The sequence below is a fragment of the Eutrigla gurnardus genome (genome assembly GCF_963514095.1).
Source record: "Eutrigla gurnardus genome assembly, chromosome: 20".
NCBI lineage: Eukaryota > Metazoa > Chordata > Actinopteri > Perciformes > Triglidae > Eutrigla > Eutrigla gurnardus.
The window spans coordinates 21,973,278-22,001,233 of NC_139931.1; the positions used below are offsets into that span (position 1 = coordinate 21,973,278).

Consider the following 27,956-nt stretch of genomic DNA (forward strand, 5'->3'; position numbering starts at 1 on the left):
CATACAAAATCAATGCGAGGAAGCAAAGAGAACGAGGCAAATGTGTATCATCCAAGTATTGCACGATGTCATCAAGTCTTCTTCCTTTCATAAAGTCAATGCCAAGAAGCAAATAGATGCAAATTTGCACCAGATAGCCAGAATGACAGAAATATTTGCAGCATTCCCATATTCAGGCAAGTTGAAATATTTCAACTCGAGCCAGAATATCGCATGATGCTGTTCATGAAGCCTCTCAGTGTTGAGATTCTCCTCGTCCCGACGTTGCTGAATCCTTAATGGAGGAACCAAATGTTCCAGAGTCTGTCTGTGGTCCCCTAGAGGTCTAGATAGTAGCTCACATTTGTCCAGAGACCAGACCAGACTATGTGGAGGAACCAGAGACTGTCTGTGGTCCCCCAGAGGTCTAGATAGTAGCTCACATTTGTCCAGAGACCAGACCAGACTATGTGGAGGAACCAGAGACTGTCTATGGTACTCTGCTAAGACAGACCTAACAAAGCATGACCTCAGACTTTTTACTGATCACCATCATTATGGAGTTATGGAGCATCCTTTTCATCTAGTTGTTGATATTAAATCACAGCCAAATAGTTTATTGTGGGTTCCTCCAGATGTAATAAACCAGACCACGTGTGTCTTGCTAGATCCAGTGAATCCAGCTTAGTGAAAGCCACCGAGCAGAAGACTGGCAGCATGCTTGTGTGCGGCTCGTGCCTGGTCTTGCGCCTCGGCAGCCTGTTGTCCATGTTCGTGGAGAAATGCACAACTTTGCCGCGAGCCGGAGTTGGGGCTGCAGCTGGTCTGAGCGGTGCGCGAGGGCCATGCGCAGGGGGCCAGAGTGGGGGACCAAAGGAGCGGCTCGGTGTCCCACCATTCCGGGGTTGGACGGGGAATCCGTTGCAGCTGTGGAGCGCGGATGATGAAGACAGTGGTGATGATGATGATGATGATGATGATGAATGGCCCGGCGGCTGGTGCAGGCACGGGGGTCTCGCCACCATTATGTCTACTGCTGTGCGCTCTGATGTTATATACATGCCTAAAATGTGCCTACAATTTCTATAATGAAATATCAGCATTATAATTATTATGACTATGATGATTTTTCATAATATTTTTGGTGCCCCCTCAAGACTTGGTGCCCTACGCACAGCGCGTGATGTGCTTAGTGGGAGCGGCAGCGCTGCGTGATGAAAATGTTTTCAGATACTTCAAGAGCAAACGTCATCCACCACAACACGTGTTTCCCTGGAAACGTAATTTATTTCAGTTACCTGGGAACAAGACTTGATGTTAGGAGCCATGCTTGATATAAATGACTGAGAAAGATGCCAAGAATGATGACATAGCCAAATTGGAGCGAAAATCTAAACACATGGTGTCTGCCATGTAAGTGTGTGTGTGTGTGTGTGTGTGTGTGTGTGTGTGTGTGTGTGTGTGTGTGTGTGTGTGTGTTTTCCCCAGCAGGTGGTAAATTGACTTAGTGGGTGTTACAACGTCATGATTCACTGCAGTATATTGACAACCTGCGTGTGTGTGTATTTGACGTTGAAGCCAATGACTCACACTTAACAATAGGTGCAGTCGGTCATCAGAGCTGAAGGGGTAAATGACACATGAACTCTCTGCTGGATTCCTTCTGCTCCGTGTGTCGATGCTCCTGAAAGATATTTTGACCTTGAAGAAAACAACGGGAGGAAGTAAGCTTCGTCAGTTTCTGTTCGAATGACAACATCAGTCAGACATGAGTCATTGTTTTGTTAGCAGTGACGGTGTTAATTTCTGTGTCATGCAACGAATGCGTGAATTCCATAAACCCTGCATCACAAGAATGAAAGTGATGCTTTTTGACAGCTTGTATGTCTGGAGTTTTGTTATTGTAGCTCAAACACGGTGACATCATGTAAGCATCACTTATTATGACAACCCCTCCCCCCCCCCCGTGCATCTAACACGAGTGATACAAACACAACTGATTCTGCAGTCAAACTTGTGCAAGTAATGAGAGGCGTGAACATTTGGTGTGAACACGCCTTCAGTGGGTGTAAATAAATCCTTCCTGTTAACACCCACACGTGCACATCACTGCAGTATTTTCTGAAAAGGCTGCTGAGGTAGAGAACTCCCTCCAGGAGGACCTGCTCAGGCTAAATAAAGAACACACAGGTTAGTGATTAGATGCTGTGTAGGCTGCAGAGAAATTGCGGAAAATGTGCCGTTTGTTTGATTACACGGGAGAAACCAAAATCCAGCTTGTGCAGGCAGGTCCAGGTTCCAACACAAGAGCTTTGATGGTCTGCCATGGAATGGATTGTGCTGGGATGCGGTTGAGGGAGTGGAAAGGTCCGGTAAGTGCAGGCTGGAGACGAGGGACAGAGAGACAGACTGGGACACGTTTTAGTCTTCAAGGCTCAGCCAAGGAGAGGACATTGTCTTTGTCACCTCAGGACTGCACCTTGATGATGCAGCTGGAGTTATCCGGATGGGATCAGTGTGCTCTTGGTGGCTGCTGTCTGAAATTCCCACTAAACAATTAGCACATTTTGTTAACCACAGCTGGAGGAACCCAGAGTAAAGTATTTCGCTGTTTAATAGCAATTAATGGATACAAATGATGCAGATAAACACCAAAGTGATGACCATTTAAAAAAAGTCCAAAGTCATGGTTTGTTAGGTCTGTCTACATGATGATCAGATTGATCGCAGGTATGCTACGCTAACATTGTACCTGCTACATCAACACTCCAAATAAGGTCATCTAGACATTAATACAACAGAGACCTTGTTGTTTGGACCACAGACAGTCTCTGGTTTCTCCACATAGTCTGGTCTGGTCTCTGGACTAATGTGAGCTACTATCGTAGACCTCTGGGGGACCACAGACAGTCTCTGGTTTCTCCACATAGTCTGGTCTGGTCTCTGGACTAATGTGAGCTACTATCGTAGACCTCTGGGGGACCACAGACCACTGCAATTTTTTTCTCTCCATTTCTGATTCAGTGAGGACAGGAGGTGAATGATAGTTTTTCATGTCACGCAACTGGATCTGGATCCATCTGGATTCTGGTGTGAAGCTGCTAACAAAGTTAACTTCATAATTCAAGGTCAACTTTACAGCTAAGTGTTAAAGTCATCTTATAGCTAACTGCATTGGTAGCGTGGTAGCGACCTGTCACTCAGCAGGTAGCCCCGCCCCCCACCTTTGGTAAGGAAATCACCTCCTGAAACCTTCTTCTGCCTCAGTGTCAGTGGCAATGATTGGGTTGCTAATAAATCTCACAATGTTTTCCTGTTTGCTGAAGAATTCAGAGTTCCTTTCACTGGAACTAAGGGGCCAAGCCCAGCTCCTAAAAAAGAACAACTCTCTACACTGTTCTTGAGCTAATCTGAAGGCCACATGATGTTTGGAGGTCTGTAGCAATTGACTGCAGAAAGTTGGTGACCTCTGTGCACTTTGTGCCTCAGCATGCGTTGACCCCGCTCCGTCATTTTACGTGGTCTACCACTTCTTGGCTGAGTTTCTCACCGTTCCCAATCACTTCTTCTTTATTATAATCCCACTGACAGTTGACTGTGGGAGCGACCCATTCTTTCACAAATGTTTGTAGAAACAGTCTGCACACCTGTGGCCTTGGAAGTGATTTGAACACCTGATTTCAATTATTTGGCTGGGTGAGTGAATTCTTTTGGCAATATAGTGTATAAGGTTAAAGTAAAGGTGTTTACTTGATTCCTTTCCAAGGGTGAGTTTGGAGGACGGAGACCTGTCTCATGTGTGTAGTACAGAGCTGCACATATCACAGTTGAAGTCCTTTCTCTTTACAGACATTTCCTTCAACCCAAAAAGAGAAAACTCTGTAGATTTACGGAATGATCTGTGATGTTCACTGACACTTCTGTTTAACCTATAATGGAACATTGTGTAGATTTACCGCACCTGTACTATGACCCTGTCAAACCTGCATCAAAGTCTGAAAATGAGTTCCAGACATACTGTATCTGGTAACTTGAACGTACACAGGTATCACAAGCTTTGACACAACAACTCTTTTCAACTGAAACAATACTGACCTCCTGAACATAAATCAGATGAGATGCATATTTGTATGATCTTTTTTTCGAGTTTAGTCATCACTATGGAAGTCACAACACCAGTGTTGGTCCACATCAGCAACATTCCACAATCCTCGATACCCAATCCAATACCAGGACAAACAAAACACTTAATTTACACATCATTCATCTCAAACATCGAGTTCAAATTGCTGTAAAAACATCTCAACAATTGCTTTGTTTTACAAGATTACATTTGGACACATGATAACGTTATTATTTACCTTACACAAAATAATAAGGTAACACTTTATAATAACTATCCATTATAACTAGTTAATAGATCATTAGTAAACTGTTAATTAATTAGTTGTCAATGACTTGTTAAGTGTTTGTTAGCAGTTTGTTAATGATTTATAATGATGCCTTATAGATAGTTAATAGATCATTAATAAAATGTTAGTTAATGAGTTATGACTTGTTAACTGTATGTTAATGATACAACTATACCTTATAAATGTGTAATAGATCATGAACAAGCTATTAATAAATTACTTACTAATGACTTGTTAAGTATCAGTTAAAAGTTTTTGTTATTGGGACGTTATTCTAAAGTTGCAACTATTCCTCATTTATTAACTGTTAGAAAATGAGGAATAGTTGCAACTTTAGAATAACGTCCCACTAACATACATAAGCTAATAACTAATACTTCACTAATATATTAACTCACACTTTACAGATCAGTTGTTAATAGTTTGTTAACCATCCACTAATACCAGTGAAACTTTGTAGAACAGCAAATGGGTGAAACAAGTTCAAGGTACAGAAATTTGATGTGATATTTAAAATATCACATTTTTGTACCTCAACCTTGTTCCACCCATAGGCTTTTCTGTGTACTGTATTTTACCAAAGAAACACCACAGATGAACTGTTGAACATTGTGTTTAATGTATAGAAACACACATACTGAGCCATCACATGGCAGAACAGCAGTATACAACAGTATACAACAATATACAAACCAATGAGGTTTGGACACTTTTTGTGCTAAACACTGGATAAACAGAATTTCAGAGGGACATTTAATGTCCATATATCACAGCAATGTCATGGATTATCCGTCCTAACGGCCCTTTGCAATGCTTACGGGCAAGCCACTCATGCCATTCAATAACTCTGAGATGGTCTACCAGTAACTCGTCTGTACGATTCCCCCTAAGTCTCCACACATTTTCCTTAACCGTTCTCCAGGCCCTATGTGCTGAGTATGTGCACCTGTTTGGGCATCGACATATGATACACTGTGATTGACAGTGAAATGGGTGTAACCTAGCTGAGGTAAAGCATTGCGATAAGCCCGCCACTCATCACTTATTATTGTAGATCCCACTTTAACATGGTGAGCTATAGGTGGCACCAGATCTCTCCTTCTTCTTCTCTCGACTAAGCGAAGAACAGGCTTTGCATGTCTTCTCCCTCTCCGGTTAACACCTAGCATCCCAAACACCCACTTCTTCCTCTTCCAGCCACCAGCCATTCGTCCCCGTCCATACTGTTGAAAACATAAAATATTAGGAATTATTCTTTTTTTAAACAAAATGAAAAATCTGTCATTCAATGGTAATTTGCATTACTATCTTGATAATAGTGCTTGCTGCTTGCCTTTCTTTTGTGTCTGAAGTGGCTCTCATCAATGGTCACAAACTGCTGCCGCCCCCCAATGTACTGGCCTCTTGCTTGCTGATATCTGTCCATTGCAGTAGTGCACACATCTCGCAGCTTTTGAGCCATCTTGGACAGGTTTGCTGAGCTTCCAGAAATGTCATCATTGATCATGTCCACTTCAATTCAATTCAATTTTATTTATTTATAAGGCACCTTTCATACAGGGAATGCAACACAAAGTGCCGTACAGAAAATACAAATTTAGAAAATAAAAACAACGCAACAACAACAATAAAAACAACAACAACAGAAAGAAAGACTCGACCCCCCCACCCGGAACACACTCGCACACTCACACTAACATGCACACAACTCAGGTATGGACACCACGCACACACACGCACACACACACACACCCCCACGCACTGCATTGGCTAAAACTGTAGAGACATGGCTCGGCACTGAGACATCGGTGAGTGAAAGGCCATCCACACCATGAGGGACTCTGGTTCCCGTCAGTCGACGGTAAAAGAGACAAAATAATGTAAAATGGAACAAGATAGCAGTAATAAAATAAATAGCTAAAAACTAGATAAAAAGCTAATAGGATAGAATAAAATCAGTATAAACTACTAAAATAAGCAAACTTAAAATATTAGATTAAAACTTGGGGAATAAAATAGCAGACTTAAAATAATAGAAGGCTAATTAAAAGCCAGACTAAAAAGATGAGTCTTGAGCCGTTTTTTAAAAACATCAACATTCTCTGCGGCCCTGAGGTTCTGCGGCAGGCTGTTCCACAGTCGGGGACCATAATAACTAAAAGCCGCCTCCCCGTGTGTTTTCAATCTGACTTGTGGAAAGGTTAAAAGGCCGGTGCCAGAGGACCTCAGGGTCCGTGAGGGTTGATATAATAGGAGTAGGTCAGATAAATAAGAGGGCCCAAGACCATTAAGACATTTAAAAACAAGTAAAAGAATCTTAAAATCGATCCTGAAACGGACAGGGAGCCAATGCAGCGACTTTAAAACTGGTGTAATGTGCTCCCGCCCTCTGGTCCTCGTCAGCACGCGTGCGGCTGAGTTTTGTAGCAGTTGGAGAGTATGGATGCTCTTTTTAGGAAGACCAGAGAGCAGGGCATTACAATAGTCTAGACGACTGGAAATAAAAGCATGCATCAGCACCTCTGTACTGGCCTGTGAGAGAAACGGGCGGACTCTGGCTATATTCTTCAGGTGGTAAAAACCTACCTTTGTTACATTTTTAATGTGTGGAATAAAACTGAGCTCAGAGTCTAAAATCACGCCCAGGTTTCTCAGAGATTTCGATGATTTAAAATTATTTAATTTTGGTAAAAGTTTCTCTCTCTGGCCTTCAGGACCTATGACTAAAACCTCTGTTTTGTCCTGGTTGAGTTGTAGAAAGTTTGCTGCCATCCATGACTGGATATCTAAAATGGAATTAAAAAGGGCATCTAAAGGCCCTGTGTCATCAGGAGACACAGCGATGTACAGTTGTGTATCGTCAGCATAACTGTGGAAGCTGATGCCGTGCCTCCTGATGACATCACCCAGGGGAAGCATGTAGAGATTAAAAAGGGTTGGGCCTAAAATTGACCCCTGGGGAACCCCGCACTTAAGGTTGTGTGTTTTGGAGGAACAGGTATCCAGACTTACGAAGAAGCTACGGTCAGTGAGGTAAGAGGAGAACCAATTTAAAACTGCACCAGAGAGACCAACCAGGTTCCTCAAACGGTTTATTAAAATGTGATGGTCCACTGTATCAAAGGCGGCGGTTAGATCTAGCAGAACCAAGACTGTGAGTTTATGATTATCTAAATTGAACCTGATGTCATTTAAAATCTTTAAAAGGGCTGTCTCTGTGCTGTGGTTTGTCCTAAAACCAGACTGATACTTCTCCAATGTATTGTTCAAATATAAAAAGTTATTTATCTGTGTAAAAACCAGTTTTTCTAGAATTTTGCTTAAAAATGGTAAGTTGGATACTGGACGGTAATTATTAAAAATGGTGGGGTCTATGCCACTCTTCTTCAGTAGGGGCTTCACCACCGCCGTTTTAAAGGATGTGGGGAAGACACCCGTCTGAAGAGAGCAGTTCACCATATATAAAAGCTGTTCCTCAAAAACATCATAAAATGTTTTAAAAAAGCGTGTGGGAATTGGGTCTAAAAGGCAGGTTGTGGGCTTCACTTGGGAGAAGACTCGACCAAGTGTCCTTGCGTCAACCAGGGCAAAAGAGTCCAGAGTCTCCTCAGGTGGAAGCATTGATCCAGGAATGTCGGAGGTTGAGATTTGGTGAGATAAAAGACTGGATCTAATGTTATCGATTTTACTTCTGAAGTGGTCAGCAAACGCCTCACAAACGGAGTCTGTTGGTGTTATTGGTGACCTGTTCCGGTCACCGTTGGTTAAAAACTCAATTGTGGAGAATAAAAATTTGGGGTTATTTTTATTTTCGGATATTAGATTTTTGAAATGTGAAATTCTTGCCAGTTTGATGGTTTTATTGTATGTTTTGAGGTGTTGACGAAATATGTTGTAGTGTACTGTCAGCTTTGATTTTCTCCATCTCCTCTCAGCACTCCTGCACGTTCTTTTCAGTTTTTTGATTTCTTCATTTCTCCATGGTGGCATTGGTCTTGTTTTTATAGTTTTAGTTAAAAGAGGAGCCACTGAGTCAAGTGTTGACCTTAGTTTGTGGATAAAATTGTCAATGATAAAATCACATGGTGCTGGTAAAATTTGTGCAGGAGTGTTCTTTAAAATCTGGATAAAATTTGCTGCCACTTCAGAAGTAAGATGGCGTTTCCTCACTGTTCTCACAGGGTCCTCCAGCTGGTTAAAACTGGTGATATTAAAAAACACACAAAAATGGTCTGACACGGCCAGATCCACGACAGAGGGCGCACCCACAGACAGGCCATAGGTTATGACCAGGTCCAGGGTGCGCCCCCTGTCGTGGGTCGGCTGGCAGACATGCTGTTTAAAATCCAAGCAGTGAAGGAGGTTTAAAAATTCTCTAGATGCTAGGTCTGAGGTCTTATCGATGTGTGGATTAAAATCACCAGTTATTAAAATCCTATCATACTTAGCGTGAATGATGGTTAAAAATTCTGAGAAGTCGCTGATAAAAGCAGTAGGGTGCTGGGGTGGTCTGTACACAGTCACACAAAGAATAGGAGGGCTGCTAAAAACAAAGGCGTGGTATTCAAATGATAAATAGTTGTTAAAAGGAGCTTCCTTTGGCGATAATGTTGACCTTGTGATCGAGGCAGTTCCCCCTCCTTTCCTGCCCACCCTTGTTGAAAATAAAAAGTTAAAATCTGGAGGACAGGTCTCTGTGAGAACAACACGTGCGTCAGTGCCGAGCCATGTCTCAGTAAGGAGAATACCGTCTAATTTTCTGTCTAAAATTACATCATTTATAATAAAAGATTTGTTAGACAGCGAGCGCACATTTAGTAGGGCCATCTTGATGTCTTCATTGATTGTGCGCTCAGTATGTCTCTTTATGGGGACATTAAAACAATCAGTCGGTCTAAAAACAGTCCTGGGTTGATGTCTGTGAGTGATTAGTGTTTCAATGTGATGGATGTCCTGTGGTTCTGATGGGGGTGGTGATGGGTGGATGTGTGGGCTATGTATGGTGCAGGGAGTGGGGGGTGAGTGTGGGTGGGAGGGACAGCGTGGGGCAGAGTGTCCGTGTGTTAGTCAAGAGGTGGATGTGGTGCATGAGCGGATGGTCAGGTCAATGTTCACAGATAAAAGCCGGGATCCCTCCTGGTTGGGGTGAAGGCCGTCCCGATTAAAAAGTTGAGGTCGGTTTAAAAAGGCCGCGTAGTTGTCAACGAAAGGGATACTGTTGCCCAGGCAGTATCCCTTTAGCCACAGGTGCAGCTGGCGGATGCGGCTGGTGATGACATCACCGTAGCGGGGCGGGGGAAGCGGACCCAGAACAATTAGCCGCTTCCCCGTGTCCAGCACGCTATCCACCATGGCGACGAAGTTCGCTTTGAGCACCTCCGACTGCTGAAATTTGAAGTCGTTGATGCCAGCCTCCACGACCAGCGTGGAGGCCGAAGGATGTTGGGCACTCACCTGCTGAGCGGCGGATGTGACCTCCGTGACACAGGCACCAGGCCGGCAGAAAGTCCGTGCGTTGCGCACGGACACGTGCCTCACCAGCGAGGTCCCGACCACCAGCACCTCGGGAGTGCGCCGAGCCGGAGCGGCCGTCGCCGCGCGCCTGGAGACGCCGCGCTCCTCGGGGGGAACCCGCGGGTGGCGGCGCTGTGCCGCTGCTCGTCCCGAGCGGGATGGAGGTGATGGTGAAGACCGGGCGGGTGGATCCCGGTTCCGCGTCCGTTGAGCCGGGTGGTCGGTTCCTGGAGGCGGGCTGCAGCAGGCGCCAACTGGAGGGAAGTCCTGCAGGCTTAGGATGTTGTACCTGTTGTCGAGCGGGATTTCCGGGGGCGGAGGCGGGGGAGATGGACGAGCCCCGGCGCCCCTGCCCACCACCGACCACGGGTCCCTCGGCTTGACAGGTGTCGAGCTCACCGGTGCTGGGGCCCCCGCTCCATCCTCCCTGATGGAGCACTGCCATTCCGGCAGGCGGAGGCGTGAGGTGGAGGCTGCCGCTCCCTTCGGCTTGGCTCCCAGGTGGTGCCAGCGGGACTCGTCGACAGCTGGTGCCGGTGATCCAGCGATGGCGGAGCCGGTCCACGGCAGGGTCGTATTGTTTGTTGCCGACATGCTCCGGTCGCCAGCGCCGGAAGCTTTCAGATGGGCGATGAGCCTGGACTGGGTCGTGGCGACGGTGGAGAAGTTCATCAGGATTTTGTCCTTCTCCCTGAGATCAGCCTCCAGGCCGTTTACGCTCTCTCTCAGTTTTGAGAGGGTGGGAAAGCAGGATTCGCACACCACCATCATGCTGTGGCCGGCGCTAGCTATAGCAGCTAGCTCCGTTAGCTGCTCGCCAGACACACCACGAGACTGTTGCACGGCAGGATCGCCGAACTTGCCACTGAATATTCCGTCAAGATCACTGGAAGGTAGGCTACTAACCTTTAGTAGCCTACCTTCCAGGCGTACTTGACGTCTTACTTGACGTAGACGCAGGCCTTGTGCAAATCTGATAGAACAAGGCAAATAATTATTATTATTATAAGTTTGCATCTACTGCAACCCAGGATATGAAAATTGTCCACTGTGTAGACAAAAACAGCAATAATGATGGAAAATATGTTTTGTGGTATTTTCTACAGAGCTCTGTCAATACATTTGGGACTAATAATACTGTAGGATATTTGTTAAATCCTATTTCTAATATTTATTGCCAGAGCCTATAGATTGAGAGAGCTAATTGCCATTGAGTTTCAAGAGGCAGGGTCAGACACTCATGTTGCTCCACCAGGCCTAATGCTGACTAACACAGCATCCCATAAGTAACAGCAATTAAACATATTTCCATAATAAAACTGTTAAGAATTCAAGCTGTAAATTACACCTTTTAGCAAAATAAATCACAAAAGTTAAATAACTCCAAGCACCTGTTATCATCATGAGTCTAGAGATGCTCCATAACATATAATCACAAGCTTTACTACATAGTCTCCAGTTATTGTTTATGACAGCATAGTTATACAGTATTTCTTTTGAAATAAACACTTTTCATCATAGACAGACAGACTAAAATCATATACCTATGCCATAGCGTACCTGTACACAAAGCGCATCCAGTTGAAGAGGGTGACCTTTGAATTGCTGAATAAAGATTTGTGTCTAATTGACCTCTTCAGTTTCCTCCCTCTGTGGTTATGGTGTTTGCAAACCCTGAAGGTATATACAAATAAAGATAAGGATGACACAGGCCAGGGTAGTGGCTAGAGCATCAAACATTTTCATGTCAACCCCCAAATTAATGTGTATTTGGCCATGGACCCCATCTGAAAATATTTTGTGCCAGGAACCCCCATAAAATATGTGTTAATATACTTCAAAAGTGTTGAATTTTTTTCTGTATTTTATTCTGAAAATAGCAGATCTATAAACTCACAACGTTTTGACGTGTTGTGATCTTGTAGATTAGTATTAAGTAGTGTAGTGTATAGTAGTGTATTTCTAGAAATTAATGTAAACATGAATTAAGATATATTGGGCACTCTTATCAGCTCACAATTAAATAGATTTAATTTTCACTAGAATTCTGGACCAAAATACCCATGTATGTTGTAATTTCATGCAACAAAAATAAACTTACCATGCATAGTTGTCCACACAAACTGATTCTTTGAATTTCATCTTGTGTTTGCATTTGTGGCATCTCATCCGTCTTCTTAGAAGCCTTTTCTTCTGCATCCATTTGATTATTTCTCTGTGTCTTCTTTTAGATTTAGTTCTGCCTTCAATAAGCTCTCTTAGCTCAGTGGCTAAACCAGGCATTATTTGACTACGATATTACAATATGACTTAATTAGGGCCTACCTATTTTCTTATCCTCTGTTCTTTCCACACACATCACACAAGCTTCCCGAGTCTCTGTGCTCCCGCCAGATTACGTTTCAATTGTATTATAGGTCGGGTGTGACGAGGGTGAAACAAGCCAATCATAATTGTATTCACGGGCTGGAGGAGGAGCTATCCGGCCTCCTCCATCATAGTGGCTGGTTGTCAACTTGTCAATCACCTGTATTTGACGAATGACAACCGGTGACAACCTAGACAGACACGCCCATCCTTCACTCACTCAGCAAGTTAATTATTCGATGGGCAGATCGCATTAGCGTTGATTTCAAAGAATGAATACACGGTCTGGTAAAATGTCCGATACCAGTGTTCCCAGCGGCGATGCGCAAAATGCCGAGATAAATCCAGGTACTGTCGGGAGAAAGAGAAAGAAGTCAACAGCGGATACTTCCAGTAAAAAGAAAACTACACCTGTGGACCATTCTGTGCACATGGACAACAACGGTGACGGTAAGCAAGACTGCGTGTTATCTTATCACTAAAGATGTTTGATCAGGATAACACGGACTGATAGATTTGTACTACATAATTCAACCAGATTAGTGAAGTGTCCAATGATTAATTTTGTGTGTGTGTGTGTGTGTGCGCGCGCGTGCGTGCGTGCGCTTGCCGAAAATTAGTGATGTCCAAATGAAGCTTCGTGAAGCATTTTCTTTATTTTCTGAGCCCAATAGATGGCGCTATCTGTTCAACAAACGGTTGAAAGCAATGGAAATACATCGGCCTTCAACCCTTTGTTGAACAGAGAGCGCCATCTATTGGGCTCAGAAAATAAAGAAAATGCTTCACGAAGCTTCATTTGGACATCACTACCAAAAATAGAAGATTTAGCCTATATGAGTTGTAAGACTTGTTGTAGGCCTACAGTTAGTAGAATTGTTATTTTCGGAGAGCAACACAGGGTGCATACAAAGTATTAATCAGTGTTATTGAATGTTACAGCTGTCAAATATATATAAGGGCTGAGCAATATATCGATGTTGTTATATAGCATAATAGTCGTCTTTTCCTGGTTTTGAAAGCTATTACAGTAAAGTGATGTCTTTTTCTGAATTTACCAGACTGGTCTAGCTGGTAAAATTGAACTGAATTGGCTGCAAAATAGTTAAACAAGAATCATCATACTGGTGTGATTGTATGCATGAAAACTTTAATTCAAGGCTTAGGCAAAATATCAAGATATATATCGTACTGTGACATAACCTAAAAATATCGAGATATTTCAAAAAGGCCATATCGCCCAGCCCTATGTATGTGTGTATATATGTATATAATGATAGTCTGTACATATCCATTCATATATTCACTGGTGATGGATGACAGTTATACAATTATGTTCACTCATTCAGAGATCCAGTGCAGATATCTAGAGCCAGCTGCTCATTATTTTATTTTAACTTCACCTGGCTTTTGTGATTAGAGCTTTTTTAATTCTCTATCCTATCATTCCAGATACTGAGGCAACTGTAGCTCCAACAGCATTTTTACATATTAAGAAGAAGCAGCTTAAGCTCCGTGAGGCCAAGAAGAAGCAGCACACAGTCACAGAAAAAATCAGTGACCTGACTAAGGAGAGAGACTCCCTCCGCAAACAAGTTGGTCAAAGTAAGTAGGTCTAACACTTTCTTAGGAAAACATGTTTGCACACCTGACAATGATACTTGGGTGCTTTGTAAAATATATATACAATTGAGTGGAAGAAAGGCCAACATTTCACGGTGACAAGACCTTCATCAGAGCATGAGCGTGTTATTACCCAAACAATACACATGTACAGTTAATACCTGGAAGATAATATCTGTAGCATTGATTGACAGCAGACACATCTGTCCAACTGATGAGGTCACGATTTGATGAATCAGTGAAACGGAAAATCTTAAATCTTAAATGTAAATGTTGATAAGAATGTATGTGAGTTAGGTATTTAGGTATCCTCATAGTTAGTAATGCATTTGGTATTGTATTTTCTATTGTGTTGTAGATACAGATGACAGTGGGACAATTGACACATCTTCCTCGGCCAACTCATCTCCTGGTGCATCTTCTTTCTCTTCATCCTCCAGTCCATCCAACTCTTCTTCATCCTCTTCATCCAGTTCCTCATCCTCATCAACTGATTCTTCTGATTCAGACAAGAAATCGAAGAAAAGACGCAAGAAGAAAAAGAAGCACCACCACCACCAGAGTCACAAGAAAAAGGACAAGAGGGAGAAAAAAGAGAAGAAATGAAGTGTCAGGCATGTAGACATCACAACGTCTGTCTGTCTGTGTGTGTGTGTGTGTGTGTGTGTGTCTCTCTCTCTTTCTCTCTCTAATGTATGTGTATGTATAAAGTTTATTTTTCCAAAACTTACTTCCTGGTGAGTATATTATCTTGGACCCTCCAATTGCTCTGTGCCCATGTAATCTTCATTACTTTTTGCAACCACTTTGCATCTATGTATGTGTTTCCCTGTGTCGATTCACTACTTGTATGTTTGTTATACTTAACTAAATTTCTATGTTTCAGCACGTCATCCTGAGGAGGTAATCAAGAGATACAGGAAAGTCCTTAAGGCGTACAAGAAAGGAAGAAAGCTGAGTATGGCATATCGAAAGGTCGGTGTCGACCGAAACACCATCGTCGCCAGTGCCCCAATCTGTGAACTGGCTGTTGTGGCCCCGAGGAAATACAAGGAGTTGCTGGTTGCTCATACACCACAGCAACCACTGCAGGACTTTGCAAAAAAATGTCTGGAAGTGTTGATCAATGATCCAAACCTTTTGAGGGATGTTGAACATCAAAAGAAAAAGGGGAAACTGATTCCTCTGTCTAAGAAAGCTTAGGTGTTACTGTGGGATGGTGCCCTAGAGCAGTTCGGTTGTAGCTCGGGTCTGGTTCACTAAGTATAGAGGGTCCAAGTTGTGCTAAGACATCTTCACATCAATAATGCCAATGGCTTGATTTTAATTTATTTTGTTTTCATGTCCTGCACAAAAAGTGTCCAAACCTCATGGGTTTGTATATTGTTGTATACTGTTGTATACTGCTGTTCTGCCATGTGATGCTGCTGTTCTGCCATGTGATGTATGTGTGTTTCTATACATTAAACACAATGTTCAACATTTCATCTGTGGTGTTTCTTTGGTAAAATACAGTACACAGAAAAGCCTATGGGTGGAAACAAGGTTGAGGTACAAAAATGTGATATTTTAAATATCACATCAAATTTCTGTACCTTGAACTTGTTTCACCCATTTGCTGTTCTACAAAGTTTCACTGGTATTAGTGGATGGTTAACAAACTATTAACAACTGATCTGTAAAGTGTGAGTTAATATATTAGTGAAGTATTAGTTATTAGCTTATGTATGTTAGTGGGACGTTATTCTAAAGTTGCAACTATTCCTCATTTTCTAACAGTTAATAAATGAGGAATAGTTGCAACTTTAGAATAACGTCCCAATAACAAAAACTTTTAACTGATACTTAACAAGTCATTAGTAAGTAATTTATTAATAGCTTGTTCATGATCTATTACACATTTATAAGGTATAGTTGTATCATTAACGTACAGTTACCAAGTCATTTATAACTCATTAACTAACAGTTTATTAATGATCTATTAACTATCTATAAGACATCATTATCAATCCTTAACAAACTGTTAACAAACACTTTTAACTAGTCATCAATAACTAATTAAATAACAGTTTACTAATGATCTATTAACTAGTTATAACGGATGTTATTATAAAGTGTTACCAATAATAATAATTAAATGGCGAGCAGTGATGAACGGGCCCTCGCATACACGCAACTTGGTTAGTGCTACGACCGCCTTCAGCGTCGGACCGTCTGGAGTTATGTATATTGATTTCTAGAGACCCGCCCCTCTGATGTTCATTGTCTAATAACTTCTGAACGCAACTATATTTCACAAAGCTTTTGATACTTGACCAGCTAGGTCTAATGATGATTCACAGACATTTTGGTGAGAATCGGATCCACGGTTTAGGAGAAGTTAGCAAAAACGTGTTTTTCACCAAATTCAAAATGGCGGAGATTTCGGTAGGCGGACTTTGGTGCCATAATATTTTTTTTTTGTAGAGCACACGGATCTGCATGTCAATTGCAAGTCAATTGGAGTTACGGTGTGAGCTGGCCATCCTTCTTTGCGTTAGGTGGCGCTAGCGAGCCTATGCTAGGCGAGACTATGAAACCTTAAAACCTTAAAATCATTTAATTTTTGCTGTTTTCTATTAGCATGGAAAATTTTTTCAACTTCTGAATATGTTAAGGCCCCCAAAAAGGCTGTGATGTGGGAAAAATAATAATAAACGACAGCATTTCAATAGGGCTTCGCAGCCCGACAATGTCGGCGCTCGGGCCCTAATAATAAAAATACAATAATAAACGATACAATTTCAATAGGGCTTCGCAGCCCGATGTTGTCGGCGCTCGGGGCCTAAATATACAATTAATATAAAAATTAAAATAATAAACATGTTAATGCTAATGTGGGTGAACTTCTCCAGCTTTAAATTCAGTCCTTTGGTGACAGTGAGAGCAACAAACACAGACTGTGTCTCCGGTCATAAAGAACCAGACTCAGGATCAGTCCCAGGTACATCTGGAGGCTTTTATTCTCTCTTCATATATTCTCTTCTTCTCATGACAGCCTTCCTCTATGTTCTTTACTTTGCAGAGCTTAAACACTGTTCGGGGAACGCTCCAACCTCCAGTGACATAACTTTCCCGACATATTAAATCCACATGTATCCTACAGCGTCTGCTGGCTTTTAATTAGGCTGGGACTCCAACAAACATGGAGGCACAGAGCAATTTACAGCCTGCTGATAGTGTGTTCAGGAAGCCGCTGCTATAAAGGGTCGGCTGTTTAGAAGCAGCTTACAGGAAACTATTCCTCGACGAGGAATTTACATAGTATACGTACATTGTAAAAATTAGTGGAAAACGCATAATGTCCCGGCAACTATGGAAAAAATCTGTAGATCTACAGGATGTCCTCTGTAATATTAACTGACTCCTTGTTTAAAACTTTAACAGAGAATTATTTTCATGCCTCATGCCATGTGTCTGCAACAGTCATGGCATGTAGAAGTAGTATTAGTACTAGTAGTAGTGGTACTAGCAGTACTAGCAGTAAAAGCAGTAGCAATAATCTCTCATATGTTGATCCCTGAAGTGAGTGAGGCAGACTCTGGTGAAAGTGGCAGATTTGCAGTAGTAGTGGAAGTAGCAGAAGTAGTAGAAGTAGTAGTAGTAGTAATAGTAGTAACACTAGCAGTAGTAGCAGCAGTAGTAGTAGTAGTAGTAGTGGTAGTAGCAGTAGCAGGAGAAGTGGTAGCAGTAGTAGCAGTATAAGCAGTAGTAGCAGCAGCAGCAGTAGTGGTAGCAGTAGTAGTAGTAGTAGTAGTAGCAGCAGCAGTTGTAGTAGCAGTAGTAGTAGCAACAGTAGTAGCAGTAGTAGTAGTAGTAGTAGCGGTAGAAGTAGTAGTAGTAGTAGTAGTACAGCCATGGCATCATGTTTTTAGCACGTCCATTCGTGTGAACGCGATATTCCAGTAAATCTTGGAGGGAATCTCTTTAAATTTGCCTCAAGCCACTGTCATTATTCATGATTTGGTGTTGTGTTTTATGTTTGGATTTTCATGCCTCATGTGTTCTCCCGTGTGTCTCCCTCTGTCTGTTAGTCTTGTTCCCTCCTGGTTTTCTCCTCTGTGCTCCCCCCCTCTCATTACCACATCTGGCCTCCTCTCTCCTCACCTGCTCCTCGTCTCATCTGTGTCTGTGTCTTCCCTTCACTCCTTGTCCGGTCATTGTATCTGTCTGCCTCTGTTCGCGTCTGTCCATGGCTCTTGTCTACGTCTGGTCCTGCTCATGTTCCTGCCTGTTTCAAGTCCCTTTGTGGTATGTTTTAGTTTTCAGTTTTCCATTAGCCATTAGAACTTTGCCTTTTTCTTTGTACTTTTTCCTGCCTTATTTTGTTGCTACTTTGCCTTGCTGGTTTTTTGCTACTTTGCCTTTTGCCTTGTCTGAGTAACTGCATTTGGGTCCTCCTCCCATTTCCATAGTTTTCCCTTTGTTCCCGACGTGACAGCCTCTACTTGGAAGTCAAAGGTCACTGTGACAAACTTACACTTGACTGGTTGGTGGAGTGATACAATCTACTTTCCTTACAAATGGGGAAGTGCATTAAACTGTCATTCTCCCTGCTGGCCACCAGGGGGCGACTCCTCTGGTTGTATAGAAGGCTATGAGAATATGGTCCTACTTCTCTCTTGATGTATTATCTCAGTAAACCTTGTAAACATGAGTTTATGGTCTCAATCTCTAGTTTTAAGTCTTCTTCAATCCAGCATGATGTTCATTTAGTACATTATGGTCCATTTAAAGTCCAACAGACCAGAAAGCATGGGATGCTTTTCGGGGGTGTAAAAAAAACCAAGATGGGGTGGGGGGGGGGGGACAAAACTGCCAAACTCGAGCCTTGAAAAACGTATTGTTATTGCAGTTTGCATTGCATTACGGGGGGGCATCATCTCCTCCAGGATATGCTGTACTTGACTGTAGCTGTAATATCTTATGTGCATTCTTACAAACACACACACACTTGCTTTTCCTCTGAGCGTTGGGAATTCCCCCCGGTCTTGTGTCTGTGAAGGACTCTTGGCAGGGAAGATGAGACGCTGTGACCTTTCACCAGTCGACGCTGCTGGGAGTTAGATAAAGGCGCTCTCTGGAGTTTTATAAGCTTTACATCGTTGACATTTGTGCACCTTACAGCTGCTCCTCAGGCAGTTTCTGACTTAATAGAAAGAAATAATTTTGTATCATAGCAGCAATGAATGCAGTGTATTATGGTGGTAGTACTCTGCTACTCTTGAAAGTCACAGTTACTGACAACAATGTACAATTTCACATCAATGAAAAGATCACTAACAGGAAGTTTGACTCATCGTTGTGGACAAGACAACTAATTCCATAACATGTTTTGCAGAACATTATCATTTAAGTGGTAAATGACCATGGAAAAGGATTAGTTGAATTCTGTTTGCAGACCTAATGTTTGCTTTCTGCTTTCTTTCTTCTGCAGGTCAGAGGTCGGTGAAGGCAGCGGTACCAGTGGCTGGAGATGATGTCCATGCAAAGTAAGTGATGTAGATATCCGCTGCACACTCAGTCAGCGCCAGTCTTGTTCACTAGAGCTGAAGAGGACCCACCTTTGGTATGGTGTTTGTACTACTACTAGTAGTTATGGTACTTGTGGTCCTAGTGCTGTGGTGTCAGTAGTATTCATAGGAGTATTACTGCTACTAGCAGTAGTATTACTCTTATCTAGCCATGTGTTGGTCCCTGCAGAGAGCGAATAGGACAGTGTGGTGAAGGTAGTAGTAGTAGTAGTAGTAGTACCAACAGTAGTAGTAGTAGTAGCAGTAGTATAAGTCATAACTAGTCTCAGCCATGTGTTGGTCCCTGCAGTGAGTGAGATGGACAGTGTGGTGAAGGTAGTAGTAGTAGTAGTAGTAGTAGTAGTAGTAGTAGTAGTAGTAGCAGTAGTATTACTCATAACTAGTCTCAGCCATGTGTTGGTCCCTGCAGTGAGCGAGGCGGACAGTGTGGTGAATAGGGGTGGGACGATACGGGTAACTCACGATTCGATACTGTGGCGATATTTGGCCCACGATAACGATAATATCACGATACACGATATCTGCGATATTCGATATATTGCAAGAAATGTCATCAACGATATATCACGATATGTGACTGAAAAAGAAAAAATATGCATAAAAAATAAATTCCAAAACTTCGTACAATGTACAAATGAATAAACACTGTCCAGCTGGACACATTAAAGTGCATGAACATTAATAACATGTCTTATGTAAACCAGGACAGTGCTTTCTGATACTGAAAAGTCAGTAGCAACTTGTTTTATGTAAACTTGGGCCCGTTTTAGTTTAACAATAGCTAAACAAGATAAGAATAACATCAGAATTAAATGAAATATTGTGCACATTTCAGTATGCAACCAATTATGTGCAGAGTTATGTTCACCCATCCAGTACCTGGGAAGTCGGGCCTCATGCCCACACGGCTCCGCGGATCCACACATGCGGACCCTCCGGCGGACGGTAAACACGCGCCGCCCGGAATCCTGCCCGTAAATAGGCAATCGAGCCCAGCCGAAAAGTGGGTCCTCATGCCCTCAATGCTGTGTGAAAAGCGCTTGAAGCTCACAACAGCACCGGCCAGCACACGGCCACGCTTACAATTACGCACCGCGAACCCGCAGTTCTGCTCCGTCCGGAGAACCGTAAACTCTAGCGCGCCGCTCGGAATCCTACCCATAAATAGGCAATCAAACCGGCCCAAAAGTCGGCACTCATGCCTTCAAGGCTGTGAGAAACCCGCTTGGAGCTCAGACCGACCCCCGGGCAGCGGGCGGCCCCCGCGGATCCGCTCCGGAGAACCGTAAACAACGCAGCGGAGACGCATGCAGTGGAAATTGGGGACGCACCGACGGGAGTCTAAAAAAACCCGTAGACCCAAAATATCGATATTTGCCGTCAGTGTATCGATTTATTTATTGCGACAGAGAGCACAACAATATATTGCAATATCGATTTTTTCCCCCACCCCTAGTGGTGAAGGTAGTAGGAGTAGTAGTAGTACCAACAGTAGTGGTAGTAGTAGTAGTAGTAGTAGTAGTAGCAGCAGCAGCAGCATTACTCATAACTAGTCTCAGCCATGTGTTGGTCCCTGCAGTGAGCGAGGCAGACAGTGTGGTGAAGGTAGTAGGAGTAGTAGTAGTAACAACAGTAGTAGTAGGAGTAGTAGTAGTACCAACAGTAGTAGTAGTAGTAGTAGTAGTAGTAGTAGTAGTACTCATAACTAGTCTCAGCCATGTGTTGGTCCCTGCAGTGAGCGAGGCAGACAGTGTGGTGAAGGTGGCCGAATGGCAGCAGACCTACTACGCCTCAGACTCTGGGATTCAGTCAGGAGCCACCACAGTCCTGGACGACGAGAGCAGCACTGACTACAGCGGCCGCAACAAGTACACCGGTTGTACCAGTATTACCAGTGGTCCTGCCCCTGGTAGTACTAGGGGCGGAGAAGACACAGCAGCTGGGGTACTGGAGAGTCCTACAGGTGAGACTTAATACAGTACCTCAGTGAGAGAGGTCACATAGTTGGTTGCAGTGCTATGTGTGTCATTTCATCATTAGATGTGGATTCTGCATTGTTGTGCATCTATGGTTTTCTTTGTGCTGTATATTTAAGATTGTTAGATCTCATGTAATTTACAATATTAGCCCATTTGCTGGTACATTAATCTGTCGGACACTCATAACAGACATAACTGAATGGATTTTTAGGAAACATGTTCTATTATTTGATCCAGTGTTGATTTATGATGTGCTTAAAAACGGATCCGTTTCTAACACGGTGAACACTTTTGATTTGCTCTGCAATTGAAATGACAATCTTCACTATAACACCAACTGACATTATCGATCACGGTAAATATGAATGATTACGCTCAGCTTCTCAGCGACCACCTGACACCCACGGTAGGAATAAAAGTCTCCCCTCTGTCCCACTCCCATCCTCAGTTTGACACGGTCAGCACGTCAATATATTATATATATATATATATATATATATATATATATATTATTATCTAATTCCACAAGGTCAGCATGTCAACTAAACATTATTATAATTATTATTATAATTATTATTATAATTATTATTATTATTATTATTATTATGTGCGATATAAAACCTGACTAATTGTCTCATCCAAGGCCTCATTCACACTGAGACACCTCCCAACAAGAGCAGTCACTTCAAAAACCTTAGGAGAGTGCGTTGGACGGATCAGCTAATGATCTGTGCATCATCAACCATGTGATCAAATGTGGATTCAAGAAGACGTGGAGCTCTTGATGTTGCTCTGCTGTTACATGGGAAGGGGAGGGTATAATAAAGAAAAGGGTATGATAAAAAATAGGGTTCATCATTTAAAAACCCTTCATTTAGATAGACTTAAATAGACTGCCTACAGGCGGCCGTACTCATTGTGACGTCACCCATTGGTCTCATTTGATAGCTTCATAAACGTTTTTTTTTTGTATGCAATCATCAATTAACGTTGCTGTCTGCAACTGATGCAGGATTCTGGTCCTATGGAGTCATTTTAGAATTTGTAGATGGAAAAATACAATTTCAAAGCAAGCTGTCAGAAATCCAACCTGATCTGTTAAAAATGATGTTCCCACACAACTAAACTCTATTGTGAATTACATTTCATGTAACATTTCTTATCTTAGATAACGTTTCTTGTTGACATATCACTTATTAATTTCAAATAAGTTTGTGGAAGTACACATCTGTGGAAGTACACATTGGAGGGGGTCTAGGTGGTGGACATGTCATAAAACAGAGGAGAGGGATGTTACTGTCCAGAACCAACTTCTTTTGTTGTCAAAACATAAACATAAGCAATGTGCTTTTTTGGCTGGACCACAGAGGACCAGTCCTATATGTCTTTTCTTTCGCTGACTAAGTAAGTAAGGAAGGTAAGTCAGTGATGAAAGTTGCACCAGTTGGTCAGTCGAGTGTACTACGTCACCAATGGGTGTAATCTTAGCACACCTGCAGCCGGTGTCTAAACAATCTAACTTAACCCCTAATAGACAGCAACCTTCTAAGTAAAGCAACACAAACTACATCAACATTTTCATTTTTGGTTGATGATTGGCTTGTTAGATTAGTTGTAAGTAAACAATCTGAATGAGTTCTACCGCCGATTTAATATACAATGCAGTCCTGACACCATCCCCCGTATCCCCATCCAGCAGCCCCAGTGCCTACCTCTGAGACCCCCCCCCCCCTTCAAACACCTCTCTCCATCCAGGGGAGGGATGTCAACAGACTCTTCAAAAGGCAGTACCCCCAAAAAACACCTGGACCGGACTCCACGCACCATCCTGCTTCAAATTCTCCCTGTCCCCCAAAAAACAAGGCCCACCGAACTCAAAGACTACGGACCTGTCGCCTTGAACTCTGCAGTTATAAAGTCCTTTGAACTCCTTTTCCTGTCCCACCTAAAAATCCATCACAGACCCACTCCTGGACCCCCAGCAGTTCACCTACTGAGCCACAACAGGTCTGTGGTCGATGCAGTAAGTATGGCCCTCCACTTCATCCTCCAGCACCTGGACTTTGCAGGAACCTACGCCAGGATCCTGTTTGTGGACTTCAGCTACGCCTTCAACAACACCATCCCGACCTTGCTACAGGACAAGCTCTCCCAACTGCACATGCCCGACTCCACCTTGACGGTGGATCACCGACTTCCTGTCTGACAGAAAGCAGCATGTGAAGCTGGGGAAGTACGTCTCCAACAGCCTGAAAATCAGCACTGGTTCCCCTCAAGGCTAAGTGCTTTCTCTACTTCTCTTCACAGCTGCACCTGCAGTCACCAGTCCGTCAAGCTCCTGCAGCCAAAACAACTTAGAGCTCAATGCTCTAAAGACAGTGGAGATGGTTTGGACTTCAGTAGGAATGCAGCCCCACCCTCCCTCATCACCCTGTGTGACTCCCCAGTCAACACTGTAGAGTCCTTCAGGTTCCTGGGTACAATCATCAGTCAAGACCTCATGTGGGAGCAGAACATCAGCTGCATCACCAAGAAGGCTCAGCAGAGGATGTACTTCCTGCGGCCGCTGAAGAAGTTCAACCTGCCACTTCTACACCTCCGTCATAGAGTCCATGCTCACCTCCACCATCACTGTCTGCAGGCTGCAGTGTATTATCTGCTGTACCGAAAAGGTGATTGGTTGTAACCTGCCATTCCTCCAGGACCTGTATGCCTCCAGGACACTGAGGCGATCAGGGAAGACCATGGACAACCCATCCCACCCAATCTCTCAACGGTCCCCTCCGGCAAGAGGCTGACGTCTGTCAAGACCAAAACCTTGTGCCACAAAAATAGTTTCTTCCCATCTGCAACTGGCCTCATCAACAACAAGGCCCAGGACCCCCACTGACATGCACTCTAAGTACAGAAAACTCTTTCAACTTTATGGGCTCATATATTTCACTTTATATAAGCTGCATCAAATACTGACTAATGAATTAACTACCATATAATGAGTGTACTTTGCTTCATTAGAAGATATTTCAAATCAAATCTTAATATGTGAGTACAAAGTTTTAGTTTTGTAACATTTTACTCAAATGAGCTCAACAGTGTCATGTGATCTGCAATGAACCACATTGACAACACACCATATACCATATAGCCATATACTAGGTTTCACCTAGTCTTATTTCCCAAGTACTTTTTTTGGCTAATACTGTATATTTATCTTCAGCTCAGCTTTATCTTTCTCTACTCTCCATTCCAAATTCCATTTACTTGGTTGACGATAACCGAGCGGTTTTGTTGTCCAAACATAACTAAGTTATTTTGTTGGTTAACGATAACCAAGCATTTGCTTAAACATAACCAAGTGCATGTGTAGCTTGAGTATCACCAAGTACCCTTATTGCTTGAGGATAACCAAGTACTTTTGCTGCCTATGCCTGACTATGTAGATTTACTTTTTGTTTTAACCACATATTTCAAACTGATTAAAACTGCAATCATCCATCCATCCATCCATCCATTTTCTACCGCTTATCCTGTATTCAGGGTCACGGGGGGGCTGGAGCCGATCCCAGCTGTCATTGGGCGAAGGCAGGGTACACCCTGGACAGGACGCCAGTCTATCGCAGGGCCGACATGTAGAGACAGACAACCATTCACACTCACATTCACACCTACGGGCAATTTAGAGTCACCAATTAACCTATCCCCATCCTGCATGTCTTTGGACTGTGGGAGGAAGCCGGAGAACCCGGAGAGAACCCACACTTACACGGGGCGAACATGCAAACTCCACACAGAAGGAACCCGGGGAATCGGACCCAGGACCCTCTTGCTGTGAGGCGAGAGTGCTACCCACTACACCACCGTGCAGCTAAAACTGCAATCACTTGGTCTGAAAAAAAAAACGTCTCCTTAGAAACATGATTGAGAGTATAGTGTAGCAGTATTGGAATGACAGGGTTTCTGCTGAAAAGCTATTATATTGTACATACTGGTGGTTTCCTCTATTGCTTGCAATTAAACATTCTTCAAAGTACCATCACCCTCTAAGGCTTGGACTAATAAGATTGAATTCACAAGTCTGTCACAAGCTCTGAGATTATTAAATCGTCCATCAAGAAGTTACTCCTCTTTGGGCACAACTACAAAATATCTCCTAATGATAGCAGATCCTAAGGCCAAAAGGAAATATCATTTAACCACCTATTTAGAGTCTGAAAATCATCCTGCAGGTTCAATAGCAGATGGTTCTATTCTGCTCAGTTAATTTCTGCAATTATTTCACCATAATTAGCTACATCAAGCTCTGCATTTGAAAGCTTTAAGTACTGTTTGGGAGCAAGTCAGGTGAGCGAGAAATGGCTTTTCAAGAATGTTACTCAGATATTCATATTACATTTGACACTGAAAAAGTTGGAAAATATATATTTTTTTTTTCTCAGTGGAAAACATGTTTTCACTCTTCTCCTGCTGGTTTTGGTAAGAGTTTGATTGACAAATGGTTCCTGTCTTTTTCCAAAGATTTTCCAATGGCATCTCACATGGTTCTGTAAAATGAACCATCCTCTAAACCAGTGTATGTGCTGCTGTTTCTGAGGCAGACTCTGCTTTCTTAAAGCCCACATTATAGCACTTTAAAGTAGATTTCGATCATTGAGGCCCATTCCAACTCAATATTTGTCCTCGGGGGAAGGAATGCAAAATATTTAATTTATATTAGACACAATAATACATTCAGATAACACTCATGTCAGCTGAATGTTGAATAAAACTTCATGTCCTGAATGTAATTACACATTTAAACATTATTTGACAAATTAATTCAGTCTTGTGTCTCTTGGTTTCTGCTTGCAGACATTTCGGCACGCACACAGAATGAAACTCTTTTTGTTTTTATATTAAATTGTTGAAACTCATTCATGTTTAAACTCTCTCTATCTCCTGATAACAGATTTAGAAGCTCAGTACTCACTAACACGGGCTCAGCGGGTCAGGGCCGCCATGTTCCCAGAGACCCTGGTGGAGGGGGAGGCGGCCATGCCGGTCCAATCTGATCCTTCACAGCAGAGCAACGTGCAACGTCTGGCTGAACCATCCCAGCTGCTAAAGACGGCTATAGTTCATCTAATAAACTACCAGGACGATGCAGAGCTGGCCACCAGGGCGGTGCCAGAGCTCACCAAGCTGCTGGGGGATGACGATCCGGTACGTCGCTGTCAACTCAATTACAGAGAGTTTTTGTTAACTGTCTATTTGACGCAGTTATTTTTATACTCTCTCCAGGTGGTGGTGAACAAGGCGGCCATGATAGTCAACCAGCTGACCCGTAAGGAGGCCAGTCGTCGGGTGCTGATGCAATCTCCAGCAATGATTAGTGCCGTGGTGCGCGCAATGACGACGGCGGTTGACATGGAGACAGCCCGTTGTGCAGCCAGTGTGCTGCACAGTTTGTCGCACCAGAAAGAGGGACTGTTGGCCATATTCAAGTCCGGAGGGATACCAGCACTGGTCCGCATGCTCAGGTAGAAATAACTTGATTATTGTCAATCACATGGTGATAGAAACTTGCCTTGGGTAATGGGCTCAGAGACCACATACAGACATACACCCATGAAAGACACTGAAAGAAATATAAATTGCATTAAAAAAACAATACCATCAGTAAATAAATAAATAATAGACACACATTTTCCATTTATTTGTGTCCCGCAGCACAAATTTGAAACTATGGTTTTTCAGTTGGAAGTTTTGTTTGTTTAGGTTTAGACAACAAAACCAACATTAGCTTTAGACGACAAAACCAATGTTAGCTTTAGACGACAAAACCATCATTAGCTTTAGATGACAAAACCAAAATTCAATTTAGACAACAAAAACAATGTTAGCTTTATCCAACAGAACCAACGTTAGCTTTAGACGACAAAACCAACATTAAATTTAGACAACAAAATCAACGTTAGCTTTAGACGACAAAACCAATGTGTTTTTCTTAACATTAACCCCGCCCCCCCCCCCCCCACACACACACACAGTAATCTTTCTCAATATTTAATACTATATCACTCTCACTTCACGTGAGATAGTCATATGGATGTGTTTAATTCATGTGTCCACCATGAAAAAGAATCCCTATTAAATTTGATTGACCAAAACCAACATTAAGTTTAGACAACAAAACCATCGTTAGCTTTAGACAACAAAACCAACATTAGCTCTAGACGACAAAACCAAGGTTAGCTTTAGACAAAAAACTAATGTTATTCTTAATCTTAACCCTGCCCCCCCTCCCCCCCACACACGCAAACACATAGCCTACAGTAATCTATCTCAATATTTAACACTATATCACTAGCACTTCACGTTAGCTAGTCATATGGATGTGTTTAATCCATGTGTTCACCATGAAAAAGATTAAGATCCTTATTAAATTAAATTTACTTAATATTCATCCTCAGCAACACAACAAAATGTGTTTTTTTATGTACACAATGTTTGTACATGTTCATTTGTGACAA

The 27,956-nt window shown here is 42.7% G+C and overlaps 2 protein-coding genes across 3 annotated transcripts in view; both read left to right on the forward strand.

The window, feature by feature from the left end:
* Positions 1 to 27,956, forward strand: part of LOC311030463 (junction plakoglobin-like) — a 202,183-nt gene that overhangs the window by 98,905 nt on the left and 75,322 nt on the right. For both annotated transcript variants that reach the window (XM_084036224.1, XM_084036225.1), the window contains exons 2-5: positions 19,372 to 19,426; positions 21,204 to 21,431; positions 26,393 to 26,646; positions 26,725 to 26,963. In XM_084036224.1, the coding sequence (XP_083892350.1) occupies positions 19,411 to 19,426; positions 21,204 to 21,431; positions 26,393 to 26,646; positions 26,725 to 26,963 (737 nt within the window). In that variant the 5' untranslated portion in view covers positions 19,372 to 19,410. The remainder of the gene's footprint in view (positions 1 to 19,371; positions 19,427 to 21,203; positions 21,432 to 26,392; positions 26,647 to 26,724; positions 26,964 to 27,956) is intronic.
* LOC311031420 (uncharacterized protein) lies at positions 12,623 to 14,501 on the forward strand (the record flags this gene model as incomplete). The annotated part of the gene is made up of 3 exons (XM_084037732.1): positions 12,623 to 12,722; positions 13,725 to 13,877; positions 14,254 to 14,501. The coding sequence occupies exons 1-3, from the start codon at positions 12,704 to 12,706 to the stop codon at positions 14,499 to 14,501; spliced, it is 420 nt and encodes a 139-aa protein (XP_083893858.1). The 5' UTR covers positions 12,623 to 12,703.